The 18,296-nt window shown below is 42.8% G+C and overlaps 1 protein-coding gene across 3 annotated transcripts in view; it reads right to left on the reverse strand.

Moving 5' to 3' along the window:
• Positions 1 to 18,296, reverse strand: part of NFX1 (nuclear transcription factor, X-box binding 1) — a 37,400-nt gene that overhangs the window by 14,880 nt on the left and 4,224 nt on the right. For all 3 annotated transcript variants that reach the window (XR_014566917.1, XM_083749677.1, XM_083749676.1), the window contains exons 3-13: positions 16,404 to 16,565; positions 16,080 to 16,157; positions 14,827 to 14,932; positions 13,802 to 13,873; positions 9,065 to 9,204; positions 7,589 to 7,670; positions 7,279 to 7,496; positions 6,316 to 6,413; positions 4,041 to 4,071; positions 1,555 to 1,637; positions 943 to 1,051 (exon numbers count right to left, since the gene is read on the reverse strand). Coding sequence is in view for 2 of the 3 variants with exons in the window: in XM_083749677.1 (XP_083605803.1) it covers positions 943 to 1,051; positions 1,555 to 1,637; positions 4,041 to 4,071; positions 6,316 to 6,413; positions 7,279 to 7,496; positions 7,589 to 7,670; positions 9,065 to 9,204; positions 13,802 to 13,873; positions 14,827 to 14,932; positions 16,080 to 16,157; positions 16,404 to 16,565 (1,179 nt within the window). In the remaining variant the exon portion in view is untranslated. The remainder of the gene's footprint in view (positions 1 to 942; positions 1,052 to 1,554; positions 1,638 to 4,040; positions 4,072 to 6,315; positions 6,414 to 7,278; positions 7,497 to 7,588; positions 7,671 to 9,064; positions 9,205 to 13,801; positions 13,874 to 14,826; positions 14,933 to 16,079; positions 16,158 to 16,403; positions 16,566 to 18,296) is intronic.

The following is an 18,296-nucleotide window of genomic DNA, read 5'->3' on the forward strand; positions in this document are numbered from 1 at the left end:
CTTTTCCATGGAGTCTTCTGTTCTCATGAGGTGGCCAAAGTATTGGAGCCTCAGCTTCACGATCTGTCCTTCCAGTGAGCACTCAGGGCTGATTTCCTTAAGAATGGATAGGTTTGATCTTATTGCAGTCCATGGGACTCTCAAGAGTCTCCTCCAGCACCATAATTCAAAAGCATCAATTCTTCGGCGATCAGCCTTCTTTATGGTCCAACTCTCACTTCCACACATCACTACTGGGAAAACCATAGCTTTAACTATACGGACCTTTGTAGGGGTAGATCAATCCAAAGCCCTGGTCACAAACAGCAGGGTGGGAAAGAGTAGCAAATCCACCGCCACATTCAACAATCCTGCTGCTCACACCAAGATGGAGGTAGTGGTTGTTGTTGTTTTTCCAATTTTGCTGCCCCAGCTCAAGGCTGCCCCAGCAGAAACTCAGATTAAGCACAACTCTGGGAAACGGATCTACTTTGTACCCAGCAGATCCATTTGCGGCTCTGCTCTGCCCCAATAAAACCTGCATTTTGGGGACTTACACCAGCTACCCACAGCAGGAATACTGCCAACCGTAGCTTCCCAACTTCCTATCCTTTTGGTGAGCTGAATGGGGGCCCCCATGATGGCAGAGCCCAGCAAAAGGGTACCGCCACCTGTTCCCAACCGTCTCCAGCAGCACAGATCGAGGATTGGAATTGTACTCATAATTTTAAACAAACTAATTAATTTTAAACAACTTGAGTGAAGTGAATTGACTATGTATTTCAAAACTAGTACATGTAACCTTGGGTTACATACGCTTCAGGTTACAGACTCTGCTAACCCAGAAATAGTGCTTCAGGTTAAGAACTTTGCTTCAGGATAAGAACGGACCTCCGGAACGAATTTAGTACTTAACCTGAGGTACCACTGTATTCTGAGAATATAATTCTGATGTGCACTCACTAGTCTGCCAGCACTTCTGACAATTGCCACGGTGGCAAGGTTCTTCGCATCTATGGATGCCACAATTGAGTTTCCGTCCACAAATCAATGAGCACTTGTGTTCTTTGTCCTGCAAAAGAAAAAACGTGGTGGGTGTGTTGTAAGTTATGTCGTTTTATGTGTGAAGTGCGCCCCCTCTTTCCTTTATATCAAATTAATAATTTATGCTTAATACTTGATTTTTCTTCTAAATGTTTGGACTGACAAAGAAGAGTGCGACAGGTTAAAGCATTTAGGATCCACAATGGGGTGATAGGAAGTCATTATAGAAATTATGTATAAGGAAAAAAACCTAAGAATATGGGAATATGTATTTTCCTTTTTCTGAATGAACATTAATTTTAAAAACCCACAAAGCTTCACATCAACCTGTTCCTTGCTTCAGCCTCTAAAGAAGAATAATCAAAATGGCTTCAAGCAGATTTTTTTAAAGATCAAAACCAGGATGATTGCTTATGGCTATTATTAGCCAGCCTTCTAAATGTTAATTAAGAGTTCAGACAACTAATAAAAGGAAAAAAACAATTTCTTTTTCTGCTGGAACAAAATATTTCATTATATTTATGAACTCACCACACAGCAAATCTCATTACACTTGTGTCGTCCACATGACAGCTTCTTGTTGCATCTCTTGTCACACAAGAACACAACTTCAACTACAAATGAGAAAATACATTTACATGATTGCTATTCGTTGAAAATTACTGCACCCACCCTTAGGCTCCATGTTGCATTAACTGTGATAAGGCATTAGCCCTTGCAAGACCCATATAAAGAACGCAGGCAAATCTTATTAGTATCCTGCCTTTCAGGGCCCTTCCAAGGCAGCTTACAGGAAACATTAAGTTACAATTTTAAGAATTGTATCAACATATAAAAAGTAAGTGGAAAAGCAAATACCATAACTCATAAAACAAAATTGCTTTTGCATTTAGCAGAAGACTGATACCTATTTAGAAGTTACTAAACATTTCAACCATGAGGCCTAAAACTTAATTTGGCTTATCTGGCTTCAGAATGACAAGTATGGAATGCCAAAGCCATGTGGGAGTTAATGATTACTTGTGTAAGAAGCAGTATATCAACTGCAGGTAAACCTTGAGGAATATTTGCATATTTCATATATATACACAGACAGGTTCTGTTATCTGCCTGCTTGTTATGCGAAAATTCACTTATCTAAACACAAGGATTTTCTACCCATACCTCATTCAGAGAATCACAAAGTTGCAAGGGACCTCACTACACAAACGGCTGATTCAGATATCCAAACAGCCAGACCTGCGTGTAAGCAAAACTCTTGAGAATGAATTTCCTTAGTCTCGGTGAAAATAACAGCTTTAAATGAACTTGCTTAGTCCTCTTTTTGCTTGTTTGATTTGTACTGGTTGTACACAGCCATTTTGGGTGCCGCACTCGCTGTTCCCGGGCTCCTTTCCTCAGTTCTGGTTCCGGCTGCCTCTCTTAGCCAGCCACACAGGTTCTCAGTTTTCCTGCTCAACAGCAGCAGGATTTGATCTTCCCACTTAACAGCAGTGAACATGAAGGATTGCCTCCTATGTGGTGCTTCTCCTTCACCTGACATTTACAAGACATCTGAAGGCAGCCCTGTTTAGGGAAGTTTTTAATATGTGACATTTTAATGTATTTTTAATCTTTGTTGGAAGCCGCACCGAGTGGCTAGGGAAACCCAGCCAGATGGGCAGGGTACAAATAAATCATCATCATCATCATCATCATCATCATACCCCAGCATAGTGTCCACTGTTATGCTGGATGGGAAGGTGCAGCCAGAAAAACTGTGAAGAGAAACCACAACTGAATAAAGGGAACCAGGGAATAGTGACCACAGCACCCTAATTAGCTGTGTAAAGGTAAAGGGACCCCTGACCATTAGGTCCAGTCGTGACCGACTCTGAGGTTGTGGCGCTCATCTCGCTTTATTGGCCGAGCCAGCATACAGCTTCCGGGTCATGTGGCCAGCATGACTAAGCCGCATCTGGTGAAACAGAGCAGCGCACGGAAACGCCGTTTACCTTTCCACCGGAGCAGTACCTATTTATCTACTTGCACTTTGATGTGCTTTCGAACTGCTAGGTTGGCAGGAGCAGGGACCGAGCAATGGGAGCTCATCCTGTTGAGAGGATTCGAACCCCCAACCTTCTGATTGGCAAGTCCTAGGCTCTGTGGTTTAAACCACAGTGCCACCCGCGTCCCTTAATTAGTTGTGTACAACCAGCAAAAAACAAAAAGAAAGAGAGTTTCTATAAAGTTATTACTCTATGGTATTTTATATTTGCTGAGATCATTAAGTAAAGTCATTCTCAAAGAGTGGCAGCAGGACACACACACACACACAGTAGGACCTGCAAAGCATGGATTTTGTCATTTCTTCTAGATCAGGAACACAGTGGGATTTCCCCCATAGGAAACAATTGAAACCAGTGACTTGGTATGTGAACACTTGCCTAACCAACCATTTCTGGGGAACAGATTAACTTCTCAAAGCAGACGAGAGTGTACAGTGGTACCTTGGTTTACAACCATAATCCGTTCCGGAGGTCCGGTTGTAAACCAAAACAGGTTGTAACCCAAGGCGCGCTTTCACCAATGCGGCCTCCCCCCCCCAAAAAAATGGGTTGTAATAAAAAAAGGGGTTGTAATCCAAAAAAAGGGACACGCACTTCCAAAGCGGTTGTAATCCAAAGCGGTTGCAAACCAGGGTACCACTGTATACATTATGTGTGCATATATGCAATAATTTTGCTTATGTGCTTTCAATGACATTTCAGGAAATGCTTATGCTTTCTGAGGTGTCAAGGAGCCAGACAACAAGCAGCCATGATTAACGTTTCTTCATACACACGGGGCTCCCAGCATTGGTTGTAACAGGCAAAGGTCTGCAAGGCGTCTCCTTCTCTTTCAATAGTCAGTAACTGAAAGCCTCAGCCAAGTGTGCCGAACTAACATTGCGAGTTGCAACCACTGTGTTTACATGGCACACGTAGTGCTATTTCACAAGGGTACCAGCATATAATAGCTATGAATGTGTTTGTTACCTTGATTTTTGAGTGAGGCACAGGGAACTTCCTAAAGAAAAGAAAATTGATTGGATTATAGCCACATTATTTCTATCATCAGACTGACATTAAAGAAAAACACATTGCAACAGCTAATATTGCATCTTAACCATTGCAAAAATTCTCAGTGCCACATATTCTCACTGCACCTAGATTTTCAGCATATGAAAACTGAAAAGTCTGACTGTGATGGATGAATCCAGTGAACTGTGTGAAGGCTAAATTATTCCAGAAGCACACAAAAGCAGTCACCTTACAACCAACAGGAGGGGACAACAATTCAGGGTAGTAGCATGTATTTCACAATCAACAAGCAGAATTTCAGATTATGTAAAAGTGTCTAGAGGCAGCCTCCTGATCTGGTTAAAGGACTGAAAATATCAGTCTCATGGGTTAGTTTATAAAAAAATAAAAGAGAGATCTACTCTGTGTGGCTGCATTAGCGACTGCAAAACTGCCCTTTGAAATCAACACTACCATAAAGTACATTTGCTGCACTATACAGGCGATAGTTTATTGGAAGCTGATTTGAAATCCAAAACCCCAGTACTGGGAATCAGAGGTTGGATGAGAATATAGAGAGCCCTGCTGCTAGTCCAGAATCCTGTTTTCTACAGAGCACAACAAAGTGCCTATGAGAAACTCACAAACAGGGCAGGAATGCAACAACACTCTCCCTACTTGTGTTCCCAGCGGCTGGTGTTCAGAGGCCTGGCTTCTCTGATCCTGGAAGTAGTATATAGCCATTATGACCAGAGTCACTGATAGCCTTATCCTCCACAAATTTGAATGATCCACTTTTAAATCACTTTGAATGATCCACTTTTAAAATTATCTTAAACTGGTGGCATCATCATGTCCTTTGGAAGCAAATTCCATTGTTTAGCTAGGCAGTGTGAGAAACACTTCCTTTTGTCCATCCACAATCTCTCACTGGAGAGCATGATCTAGTGCTCACTGGAAGGACAGATCCTGAATCTGAGGCTCCAATACTTGGGCCACCTCATGAGAAGAGAAGACTCCCTGGAAAAGACCCTGATGTTGGGAAAGACTGAGGGCACAAGGAGAAGGGGACGGCAGAGGACGAGATGGTTGGACAGTGTTCTCGAAGCTACGAACATGAGTTTGACCAAGCTGCGGGAGGCAGTGGAAGACAGGAGTGCCTGGTGCGCTCTGGTCCATGGGGTCATGAAGAGTCGGACACAACTAACAGTGGCGGAGCTTCATGCTCTAGCACCGGGGGCGGAGAGCAGGTGGGGGAAGGGCTGGCGCGCATTCTGGGGGGGTGGGGGGCGCCGCCTGCAGGGGCAGTGTGATCCCCCCACCCCCTCTTCCTCCGCCAGTGACGACTAAATGACTAAACAACAACAATCTCTTACTGGTCAGCTTTATTGGATGACACTGGGTTCCAGTGTTACAATAGAAGGGGGAAAAGGTTCTCTCTCTCCTCTTTCTCCACATTAAGTATCAAGATATTAAATACTGAAAAGCTTATGGTATTAGGGTGCTGATCCTTAAAAATCACCCAATTTTAGGGTAAGCTGCAGGAATCGAGAGATCTGGAATTCAAGCCCAATTCACCTCGTCAATACTACTTGGGGATTCTTAAAGGTAAAGGGACCCCTGACCATTAGGTCCAGTTGCGGACGACTCTGAGGTTGCGGCGCTCATCTCACTTTATTGGCCGAGGGAGCCGGCATACAGCATGACTAAGCCACTTCTGGCAAACCAGAGCTGCGCACGGAAATGCCGTTTACCTTTCCGCCGGAGTGGTACCTATTTATCTACTTGCACTTCGTGCTTTCGAACTGCTAGGTTGGAAGGAGCTGGGACCGAGCAACGGGAGCTCACCCCGTCGCAGGGATTCGAACTGCCGACCTTCTGATTGGCAAGCCCTAGGCTCAGTGGTTTAACCCACAGCGCCACCACACATTTCCAAAACAAGAGGGGAGGGAAGCCAAATGGCCCATGGGTAAGCATTATAGCACACATATTTCAAATATATTTGAATACTTTGGTTAAAATGCTATGTAACACTGCCAAAAATAAATGGACCTTCAATAATTGTGGCACAAATATATTTATATAGGAAAAAACACATCACATGGGACAGAAATGGAAACACAGTTTTGCAAGCTCAGATTAGAAGATAACCATGCAAACATAAAAAGTAGATATCATATACTTTAGTCGTTCAAGTACCACAAGACTGTTTTACTTTCAATATTCATTCTTTATTATTTTCAGGAATTACCTTTGTTTTTAAGGCACATCTGCAGGAAATCTTTGATGTGCGAGAACACGGTCCACATTCTCCTTCATGGCAGAGGTTTTCGCATGTATGAACAGCATCTATGCATAATTAAGAGAATATGGTCAACTGAAACTTTAATACACTGGGTTGTATTTAACTAACGTGTCCTGTCAGCAAATGGGATTCCCCTTCCTCACCCTACACCCTTACCAAATCTGCTCCAGAGGGTTGGGCAAATCCACAGAACAGATTTAGAGGCCTGCTTGAGGAGGAGGGTGGGGGGAAAGTATTGTGGCACAACCAGATATTATTGCATTGATGGGGCATGGTAATGCTAATTTGGATACAAGCCAGAGTAACTATGTATTCCCTGAGCAAAATAAGCAATCACAGATTCTATTCCTTAGAGTAAACAATAACACTAGTTGTCCATGATACTGCTTTTGCAACAAATTTTGAAACTTTCAACTCTATTATGAATATATCATTCACTAGGTCCTGTGTGGTAGGTTAGACTGACAAATAATGACTGACCCAAGCTCAGTCATGCAAGTATTTGAAAACAGGCGTTCCTAGCCCAAGTCTGGTGTTCTATTCTTTACATCATACTAGGTCTATACATTACGAAGGTACGGTTCTCCATTCATTTGCTCTTGTGCAGGATTCACCAGCTTGGAAAAATTGCCTTTCTTACAGCATTTAGATCCTTTTTATCCTGGTGGCTGGAGGTGAGAGCTGCGCAAAAGTACAACCATTTGGTAAAACACAGAGCAGCTTACCACCTCTTTTTTGTCTTCCTCCCCAAAGAAAAGTTTCTTTTCTATATAGGCTTTTTCTATCAACCTGAACTGCCACCATAGAAATGCACTTTTATTTCTTTTCTTTTTTTAATCGTTCTGGAAGCGGCAATAAAATTCAACACAAATGAATGTTACATACACAAGCAAGCAACATTCTAATTACCAAAGCTACTACAAGGCAGAGGTTTTCCACATGTTCTTCCGCACGATGGGATGGGATCTGTGCAGAGTTTACGTTCTGTGCACCCCAGCTCTAATAATTTATTAAGGGGCGTTTGCCCACAAGGGCAACAGTGCACTATTTGTGGCAGCCGTGGACAAGGCTGGCAAGACTGGGGATGGCACACTTGTGCACAGTTGTGCATTCCACAGGACAGTTTTCTGAAATTAAAGAAATATAATTTATGCCACGTAAGGCTATGTTAATCCACAAACGTTGACAAAACTGAGCTCAGGGTCTAAGCAGAACTTACTTGCCACAAGTTCTCAGACAAGAGAAATGATCCTCACTTGTCCCACACAACACTTCTCGAGAGGTGCTCCCACAGTAACACACTGTACAGAAAAAAGCATTTGGGGAGAAAGAGAAACAGAAAGGGTTATCATAAAGTTAAAGGACAACACATGAGCCAAAATAAAGATTAAGCAGATCAATTGGATTAACCCATCCCACAAAAGAAGGAGTAAATCCTACGCCAATCCGGAGTGGAGTCCCTAACATGGTTGGATGGCACCTTGTACGCCTAGCCCACAACTCCTACAGCCAAGCTGGTGCCAAACGTACTGTTCTGCTTTCCTTTGGAGCACATCAGCAAGGCTGAGAGAGTCTTGTCGTCTAGCAGCCCAGGACTTCCATACACACTTGCCCAGGCTTGTGTCCTGGGGAGGTCACTTCAGTGCTGCTAATGCAGCAAAAGCAACATGAGGGGCAGCAGTTACAAGTTACCAGTTTCTGCAGCCACACCAGAAATCAGCACAATTAAAACGCCATCCCCAATTGAAACCGTAAGAAATTGCACAGTGCATGATTGGATTGTTTCATCCTTCTCATGTAAGATTGTGATTTTAAGTTACTAGGTTGAACCACTAGGAGTGTGTACAAATAGGTAAAGGTAAAGGTAAAGGTGCCACTGACCATTAGGTCCAGTCGTGACCTATTCTGGGGTTGTGCGCTCATCTCACTCTATAGGCCGAGGGAGCCGGCGTTTGTCTGCAGACAGCTTCCGGGTCATGTGGCCAGCATGACAAAGCCGCTTCTGGCGAACCAGAGCAGCGCATGGAAACGCTGTTTACCTTCCTGCCGGAGCGGTACCTATTTATCTACTTGCACTTTGACGTGCTTTCAAACTGCTAGGTTGGCAGGAGCAGGGACCGAGCAACGGGAGCGCACTCCGTCACAGAGATTCGAACCGCCGACCTTCTGATCGGCAAGCTGTTGGCTCTGTGGTTTAACCCACAGCACCACCCACGTCCCTGTGTACAAATACTGTAGCCTTAAAAGAAGAAGAAAAACAGCAACCTTATGAACTGCAAGCAGGACATTTAACTTCAGAGGAAAAAACATGTTTTGAGTCATTTTAGTGACCAGTTGCTCTTTTTAGTCTTCATCACTAACTTAAACTCCAGGGGAATGGGAGAGGGAGAGCACTATTCTTCTGATAATACTCCTAATTCCCTAGCTATGTTCCATTTTCCTGATGGAACAATGGTGTCTCCAGCCCTGTTGTTGCTGCTACATCATTTTGTTACTGTACTTCAGTAGCTCTTCTATTTCTTCATGTCAATTCATGAAAAGGTTCAGGAAAGCCTAACATAATTTTGAAGTATGTTGGTCCTACATAATCAACAACTCCTGGAAGTTTTAGTACTATTTTATTAGAAATTTAATTTTCCACATTTTTTGTTGTTGTTCACACACACACACACACACACACACACACACCACTCACCTTGTTTTACAGTCAATTCACACGGCTGGCATTTTCCTGAATGGCATATCTGGGCACAGCTATGTGTACCACAATTCAAAACATTCCCACATATATTAGTACACTGAATTGCAGTAGAATGCCCACAGCGAACTGAATGGCTGTAGAAGAAAACTCAGTCAGTCTTCAGTTGCAGCTGGCAAGATTAGAATACTGTGTTTATAGTTTAGGCTATCACCCACATTCCCTCTGAATGCGACTACATATATTTAGTAAAGGAGCTGTTAATATTAACAGGCAAGTCCCTTTAGGCATTAATATATGCTCCATTGAGGGTTTTGCTAAATTAAAGGGAGAATAATTCCATAATAGTGAAAACCACAGAGATCTTTATTTAAACAGGAAAAATGCTTCCAGCACCCGCAGTACCAGCATGTCTTAAAGCATATACTTTTCCACCATTTGAAAATGCAAAACTATTCTTTGCAATTATACAGTTGTAGCAGCACACAGCAGGTTACACCAAAATGTAACTTTAAAGTGGCAGCTATTTTGTCTCAAATAAAATGCCCATGCACCCTTTCTCAAATGCAAATTTGATACAATTAGTCTGAGTTCTGTGTGTCTAAAGAAGCGTTCATCTGCTCACACAATTGGGCATATGCTATCTAAGAGAAAATACTGAGGGGGGGGACCATTTACATTTGGTTCTATTTGTCATCTGTGAAGTAGTTCAAATGGCTTTTAAGCAAACAAAAGGAGATAATGTAGCATTTCTGTTAATTCTTTTGTACCTATAACAAAGGGAGTCAGCTCAATGTGAGAAGGTAGTTTGCAAACCTGACACAAAAGAATTAGAAATTCATATGTACATGAAATCCATACAAATCATGGTGGTTGGGGTGGACAATAAGAAAACCTCTTAGAATGGTAAAACAGACGAGTTATCTAGCTTAGAAGTTATTTTTTTAACTCCAAATGGGGAATGTGTTGCCCTCCAGATGTCATTGAACTCCAGTGCCCATCAGTCCCAGCCAACACTGGCCAGAGATTTGGGGTCAAAGTAGCTTTGAGCTCCTCTCCAAGCCCCTAACACATTCACATTTAGCCCAAGTTTGGCTTAGCATGTTGTGTGAACCAGGCTGTAATGGAAACTATGTTTTAGCTTACTCTAAGCCTGACCCCCAGAGGGTGCTATAGGAATATACCAATGAGATTTCAGTTTGCCATTTTGCAAGTAGAAAAATTGGAGTGTTTTGCCCAGTACACATGTTAAAATTTAAACCATGTTTTCAAGCCAACGTCAAACCATTTTTTTTCATATGCCAATTTGCAGCTCATTTACAATTACTCACATACTGGCTGCACTGGAGGAATCAGCCATGGTTTACTGTGATGAGAAAACAACACTGGCAATTACACTGAAAGTGTCTTCTTGCTCATGAGCAAAATGTCTCCTCAACAGACTTTACCACTAGCTCAAGAGGCAGGGTAGGCATCCCTGTCTCTCAGTGATTGGGGCTGCGATTCCCATCAGTCCAAGGCAGGTTTGCTAGCTGGAGCATTCTGAAATAGCTATACATCTGGCCCTGACCTCATTTTGCAGTATGTGGTTTCTGTGTACCTGGGGAGATAGTGGCACTGCAGAGAACTCATCTCAAAGGTCAGAGCATTTTGGCAGGGCTGTGCCCTCCAGCCAGGAGAGCCCTACATAAAGTACTGGTGGTTCTCTCATCCCCACCCCAAATACCCTGTTTCTGATGCTGCAGCGGGAAATTGACTTAGCATTGTTTTACTTTAGCTTTTTCTTCTTTAAGGCTGCTCTCAGTATCCATGCTGATTTATAATTCAAGTACCATTGTACATGCCCTTTTCCATATAACCAAACAAGAGTCTATCCAGATAAGACTATTTTCAAAGTGAAGGGAAATTAAGACGAAAAAGGAAATGGGGGGGGGGTGAGGGTATAATGCAATTTCAACAGGACAATCTAATCTATAACTCAGAATTGTAAGCATACACAAAGTGATTATATAGCATACTATGATACACACAGAAGCAACACAAAACTGAAAACCTGAGCTTAGTGGGCCTTACTGTATTTACCTTTTACTATTTTTCTTAGTTTTAATTCGTGGGACAACCTGAGAAAAAAACACCTTAAGAACAATAGCACCAAACATTGGCAACTTCATTTTTACATTAGCAGCAGCAATGAACAAAGAAAACTCGAGGGCCAGCCCATAAATCACGTTCCATTTATTTCAGATGTATCAAAATTATCTATGAATTGTCTGGAAATTCTTACTTGACAGGAATCTCACACAGCAGGGACACGATTAGTCACAATAGGAAGAGTTATTTGTGGTGTACATCATAAAGACAGCAGGCAATTGCTAGGCAATCACAACAGAGAGGGTGGCATCTATTTCTGATGCGTTTTGCTGTACAGCCTGTGAGAGCTTGTCACTGTACATAGAGAGATCATGTACAGAAAGATTTGCTTATTGCAATATCCCACTGAAGCTTCATATAATATTAGTATCTATGTCATGCCTTCTTCTTAAGTAATTTTGTTTTTCTTCCCTAACAGCACCCTTCCATATTTTCAAATTTTGGTAAAAAGAATGATTGCCATTAAAAACACTGGCCACCAGCCAGAGGAGGGCACTGCAGGAGACAATCCAATTACACAGGCATCTACACATGGAAGGAGCATGAATACTAGGACCACATGTATACTAGGACCACATGTTCTCCTGCAATGATTTTGCAAATTTTTTTGCAGATAAAATCGCTCAGATTCGGGAAGAAGTAGACTCCACCGTGGGAGCAGGGCCGGGGCGGGAGAGTGCTAGAGTCCTGTCTGGTCAAGTTGTGTGGGATCAATTCCAATCTGTTGCCTCCGAGGATGTGGACAGGCTGCTTGGACGAGTGAAGCCAACCACCTGTCTCCTGGATCCTTGCCCATCCTGGCTTATAAAAGCGAGCCGGGAAGGACTGGGCGATGGGCTTTGTGGGGTGGTGAATGCTTCCCTCCGTGAGGGAGCCTTCCCAGACCCGCTGAAAGAGGCGGTTATTAAACCGCTTCTTAAAAAAACATCTTTAGATGCGGCCACGATGGCCAATTATCGCCCAGTCTCAAACCTTCCATTCTTGGGCAAGGTGATTGAGCGAGTGGTTGCTGAACAACTCCAGGCACGCCTGGAAGAAGCGGACCATTTGGATCCCTTCCAGTTGGGATTCAGGTCTCATCATGGGACTGAAACTGCCTTGGTCGCACTGGTTGATGATCTCCGGCGGGCTAGGGACAAAGGTGAGAGCTGTTTCCTAGTTCTGCTGGATCTCTCAGCGGCGTTTGATACCATCGACCATGACATCCTTCTGGACCGTCTTGAGGGGCTGGGAGCTGGGGGCACTGTCATACAGTGGTTCCGCTCCTTCCTCCTGGGCCGTGTTCAGAAAGTGGTGGGGGGGGATGAGTGTTCAGACCCCTGGGCTCTCACTTGTGGGGTGCCTCAGGGTTCTGTCCTCTCCCCCATGCTTTTCAACATCTACATGCAGCCGCTGGGAGGGATCATCAGGAGGTTTGGGCTGGGTGTTCATCAGTATGCAGATGATACCCAGCTCTACCTCTCTTTTAAATCAGAACCAGTGAAGGCGGTGAAGGTCCTGTGTGAGTGTCTGGAAGTGGTTGGAGGATGGATGGCGGCTAACAGATTGAGGTTGAATCCTGACAAGACAGAAGTACTGTTTTTGGGGGACAGGAGGCGGGCAGGTGTGGAGGATTCCCTGGTCCTGAATGGGGTAACTGTGCCCCTAAAGGACCAGGTGCGCAGCCTGGGAGTCATTTTGGACTCACAGCTGTCCATGGAGGCACAGGTCAAATCTGTATCCAGGGCAGCTGTTTACCAGCTCCATCTGGTACGTAGGCTGAGACTCTATCTGCCTGCAGACTGTCTCGCCAGAGTGGTACATGCTCTGGTTATCTCCCGCTTGGACTACTGCAATGCGCTCTACGTGGGGCTACCTTTGAAGGTGACCCAGAAACTACAACTAATCCAGAATGCGGCAGCTAGACTGGTGACTGGGAGCGGCCGCCGAGACCATATAACACCGGTCTTGAAAGACCTACATTGGCTCCCAGTACGTTTCCGAGCACAATTCAAAGTGTTGGTGCTGACCTTTAAAGCCCTAAATGGCCTCGGTCCAGTATATCTGAAGGAGCGTCTCCTCCCCCATCGTTCTGCCCGGACACTGAGGTCCAGCTCCGAGGGCCTTCTGGCGGTTCCCTCACTGCGAGAGGCCAAGTTACAGGGAACCAGGCAGAGGGCCTTCTCGGTAGTGGCGCCCGCCCTGTGGAATGCCCTCCCATCAGATGTCAAAGCGATAAACAACTACCTGACATTCAGAAGACATCTGAAGGCAGCCCTGTTCAGGGAAGTTTTTAATATGTGACATTTTAGTGTATTTTTCATCTCTGTTGGAAGCCGCCCAGAGTGGCTGGGGAAACCCAGCTAGATGGGCGGGGTACAAATAATAAATTTATTATTATTATTATTATTATTAAAACGGTAGCCAGCCAATTTCCTAATAATATGGACCATTAAAAAATATTATTTTAAATAAATACTGTATTATTTTAAATTTTTTAGATTCTTCAGAGACATTACAAAAAAAAAATACTAAATTATTATTCTGTGACAGGCGGCAAATAAATTTTAAGCATTTTGCAATAAAGTCTAAGTATGATCTCACCTTGTGCGTCCACATTCACATTTTTTGGTCATAAAAGCAGGACATGATGGGCAAGGTCCTGGATGGCAGAGTCTGAAAAATGGAAGCATTCAACAGAATTTAAGTTTTGTAACATTTTCATTTCAATCTGATTCACAAAAGTCAGCAGTTATCCTTGCACGCCGAAGTTAAGGCATCATCAGAACTTTACTACAGGGAACATAATTTAATAATTACAGTGCTGGACACAATACTATCATGCCTAACACAACACAGAAGCCTAGTTAAGATATAATGATGAGGAACAAGTCCCCAGCTGTGTTTAGAATATCAGGAGCAGTTATTTATTTTGGAGCACAATCATTTGATATTCTAGTTAATGTCAATTTTCATTTAACACTCACCCATGGTGAAAGGGCAAAAGGATTTCACACCCTAAAAGGAAGCGGCTGGATGGGAAGGAAATCTATGACCCTACAGCTGCTTATCTCTAACATGCAACTAAGTGAACCCCACCATCAACGTTTGCACCATCTCAGCAAGCCCTGCTTACGATCTCAGCAGAACCACTGCTGTGTCTAAGATGCTGCCGTTCACACTGGCTAGGCAGACAAACGGGGAGGCCAGTGAAGATGTTCTTTTTCACGGCACAAGCTCTGGGCTGGTATAGCCAAGAGGCCCAGGTTGGGCCCATTAACAGTAGCTGGACCAGCTTAGCACCCAGCAGATTCTTGGCCAGTCAAGCTCTGTGTTCTCCCCACTCACTGACCCTGAAGCTCCATTTTGGGGAGATGATAATAGCTACCATTAGTGGGGATACCACCAGTGATAGCTTCTGCCCACCATTTTGGCCAGTGCAGCAAAGACCTTCACAGTGGCAGCTGGACAGTCAGCTGCATCCTAGTTTTCTTCAGTGCAGTGGATCAAGGGTTAGGACTGCTCTACCCACCACATGCTTTTGCAGAACAAAAGCAAAAAGCCCTGCTTATCTTTCAAGAGTTAAGGCATATAATCTAAAGTGCTGGGCATTTTGAAAAAATACTTACATATTACATAAATGTGGACAGTCTTGAGCTGATCTTTTCTTTCTACAGAGTTCTCCACAGCTATGTGGAATTTCATTTCGATTCCATTCAGGATTTTTTACCCTACCTATGGGGGGGGGGAACAATACAGAGAACGTTCATTTTTAAAATCAATCAATCATTCAAAGACAGAACTATATTAAAGCTTTAAAAGATTTCATTTTTTGTGATTCCTCTCAATGAAGTTTTTTTTAATTCAATCCTCTTTTACATTTTACAACAGGTTTTTAAACTTACATGAGGACAATATGACAAAATTCTTCCAGCACACATCACCCTTCTCTTCTGTCTCTAATCCATTCTTTGTCTATGTATATGTGTGTGTTTGTGCATAATACGTATTATATCCATTCAATAAGTATGCACAGAACTTCATCTCATGCACCTACAAATACAATTAAGGTTTCCATGCTCCTTTCAAGTTTAGCCCTACAACTTCATCCCCTCACCCCTCTCCCCACTACAGGCTCATTCAACACACCTATCAGCTATTAAAAGAACTGGAAACAATCATCTACAGCCATAATCATTCACATCCTATTATAATTTTAAACATATGTGATTCAGTCTATGCTTTAAAAGATGGAGCTGAATGTTTCCATAGTGACAGAAAAACTGTTCAGCAGCAGACAAGATGGCAGCATCCACACCACAAGGTGCAAACGGTATTTCTTAAAGATCTTTATGAAGACAAGCAAATGAAATGTGTGCTTGTGTAAGTATGTATGGGGGGTGTATATTTATGTATGTATATATTAAAAATGTTCAAATATATACTGTATATTAAATTTATATGCTACTCTTCAGTACTGCTTTTCTCAATGCATGTAATACGTTGGGCAAATCCCCTAGTGTAAATTCCACCCATTCTAGTTTTTTAGGTGAAAACAGTAAACAAACAACCCTACCTTTAAAAATATTAGTTAACTTAAGTGTCCTTCTCTTTTGTGCAACTACCTGCCTTCTGAAAAGCCTCTTCAGAGAAGAGGGGCTTCTGAATAATGTGGGATGGGATGGGAAGTAAGTGGAGTATAATAGATTATGTTTACTGTTGATAAACAAAATGAAAACAATAGCCATATTGAGTTACAAATGCACTGGAAGGTTCATTATGCCAAGCTGGAAAAATGCAATCAAAACAAACTTATATCAAAATGATGAAATTTTCAAAAACATTCAATAATCCATGAATTCTGACTCTGAAAGACACTTACCACAGAAACAGGTGTAAATATTAGGAACTTGGGATGAAACATTTTGACAAGCAGGGCACCGCCAGCCACTATTACCATCTGCAAGAAAAATGAGGGAGGCTTTATAATTCTCAATCAATTTCAGGATGTATTTGATCACCTGAAGTAATAAAATATAGGAAAAACCATTTCTTGAAAAAAGTCTCATATAAGACAGTACTTCAATAAACCTGTTTTACATAAAGTTAATTGAGGCTGTCACACAAGATTATGTACAACTATCTAAAAACAGTTAAGCACAGGGGGTCTTATCAATACATTTAGCAAGTTGGAGGAAATACTGACCTTCAGTCTGTGCTGCTGGTGATCTTGCCCACTTCTTAATGCAGCTCAAGTGGAACACATGATAGCAATTCTGACAGCTCCACACTGGGGCCACCACACGGATCACATCACAACATACCATACATTCATATTTTTCTGAGGTAAGCTGCTCTATCAGAGACCCTAAGGAAGATATTTTAGGACATATACAAACATTATTCCAACAACAAATAAGTCCTGCGGCATACTAAACAAATGTACAGCGGCATAACAATGCTTTTGCCTTCAGTTGCCAATTTGTGAATGGTATTTCTGCTTTCAGGACATATTCCTTTATTTTCTAATCTTATCTTGCATAACCATCTCCCCACCCTACCCAAGGCCCATACCTGTATTCCTGTATTTAACATCAAACACCTTCACTAGCCACTCCAGCCATTTGATGAACAAAGGTATCCAACAGCTCCTCTCCTGTCTTCTCCCTCGGACCACTCATTGTCATCCCACCACCAATCCCCGTGCTCTGAGCCTTCTTCCCTTGGTGGTTCCCCAGTTGCTTCCTCCCACCATTCCTCTGCGTCCAACCAGTCCATGACAGTTGCTGACAGGTCTCCAAGGAATAAATTTTATACGCTACAAGCAAAGAGCAGCAAAATGAACAAATATTCTGAGGTGGTAGAGTTCAGATATACACACTGACTGTAGATGCTCCTCTCCAACCCTGATCACCGAGTTACATTATGAGAAGCAAAAAGTGCCATATTGCTAATAGGCAAGGTGATGCTCCCTCAAGCACTGAATATCTTTTCATCTAAATATCAACGCTATCTCATCAGTGCAGCAGGTGTCCTGATTCTCTGTAGGTACGACTTTGCAAATGCAGAGTGGCTGTAATTGCCATGAAACAGCAGGCAATTCCAAAACACCAGTCTGCTCAGCAGTACTACAAAGATGAGAGACTTTGCACAGCAAGCGCTGCTGACATTACAGTACTACTGGCACACCTTTCCAAGCAACATGATGTTGAACTTCAGGACATTATTTGTTTGTTACAAACAGAGCACGTCATTTATAACCTTAGTGGTTAAAAGTGTTTTGTCTTTAAGAAACACTTCACACACTGACTCAACTACAGTGATACCTCGGGTTACACATGCTTCAGGTTACATATGCTTCAGGTTACAGGTTCCACTAACCCATAAATAGTACCTTGGGTTAAGAACTTTGCTTCAGGATGAGAACAGAAATCGTGCTCTGGCGGCACGGCAGCAGCAGGAGGCCCCATTAGCTAAAGTGGTGCTTCAGGTTAAGAACAATTTCAGGTTAAGAACCGGACTTCTGGAACAAATTAAGTACTTAACCCGAAGTACCACTGTACTGCTGCAGATAATCTGAGGCAAATTCTAGCCTCACCACTTTCCCACGTGTGCACCAAAACACCCTGGTGGTTTGATAGTGCACAAATAATTGTTATGATGAGCAAGCTATGTTTCAGTAAAGCTTCTCACAGCACAATCCTAACCATGTCTATTTAGAGGTAAGCACTACTGAATGCAATGGCGCTTACTGCCAGGACTGTGAAATCAGCCATTGTTAGTCTTTTTCCTCTGAGGAACTCCTGAGGTGGTTCCAGGGAAACTTCCATAGTGTTCCTCAAAATCACCAATATACCATTTGGAGATCAATTAGGATTACTATTCAGATATCACACCCTATTCTAAACCCAGGAAATTAAAAGCTTGCCTGGTGCAATTGTATACCACACAATTAATCAAGTTCAGAACTGAAAACCTAGGAAGATATACAATCAACTGCAAATAAATAACAAGTACTGTAAGCAATTGACTCAGCAGCTGTACCAGCACACAATTAAGCGTAAAATCAGCATAAAACCATATGAAGCAGCTTAAGATC

This window comes from Podarcis gaigeae (genome assembly GCF_964106915.1).
Source record: "Podarcis gaigeae genome assembly, chromosome: 7".
Classification (NCBI taxonomy): domain Eukaryota; kingdom Metazoa; phylum Chordata; class Lepidosauria; order Squamata; family Lacertidae; genus Podarcis; species Podarcis gaigeae.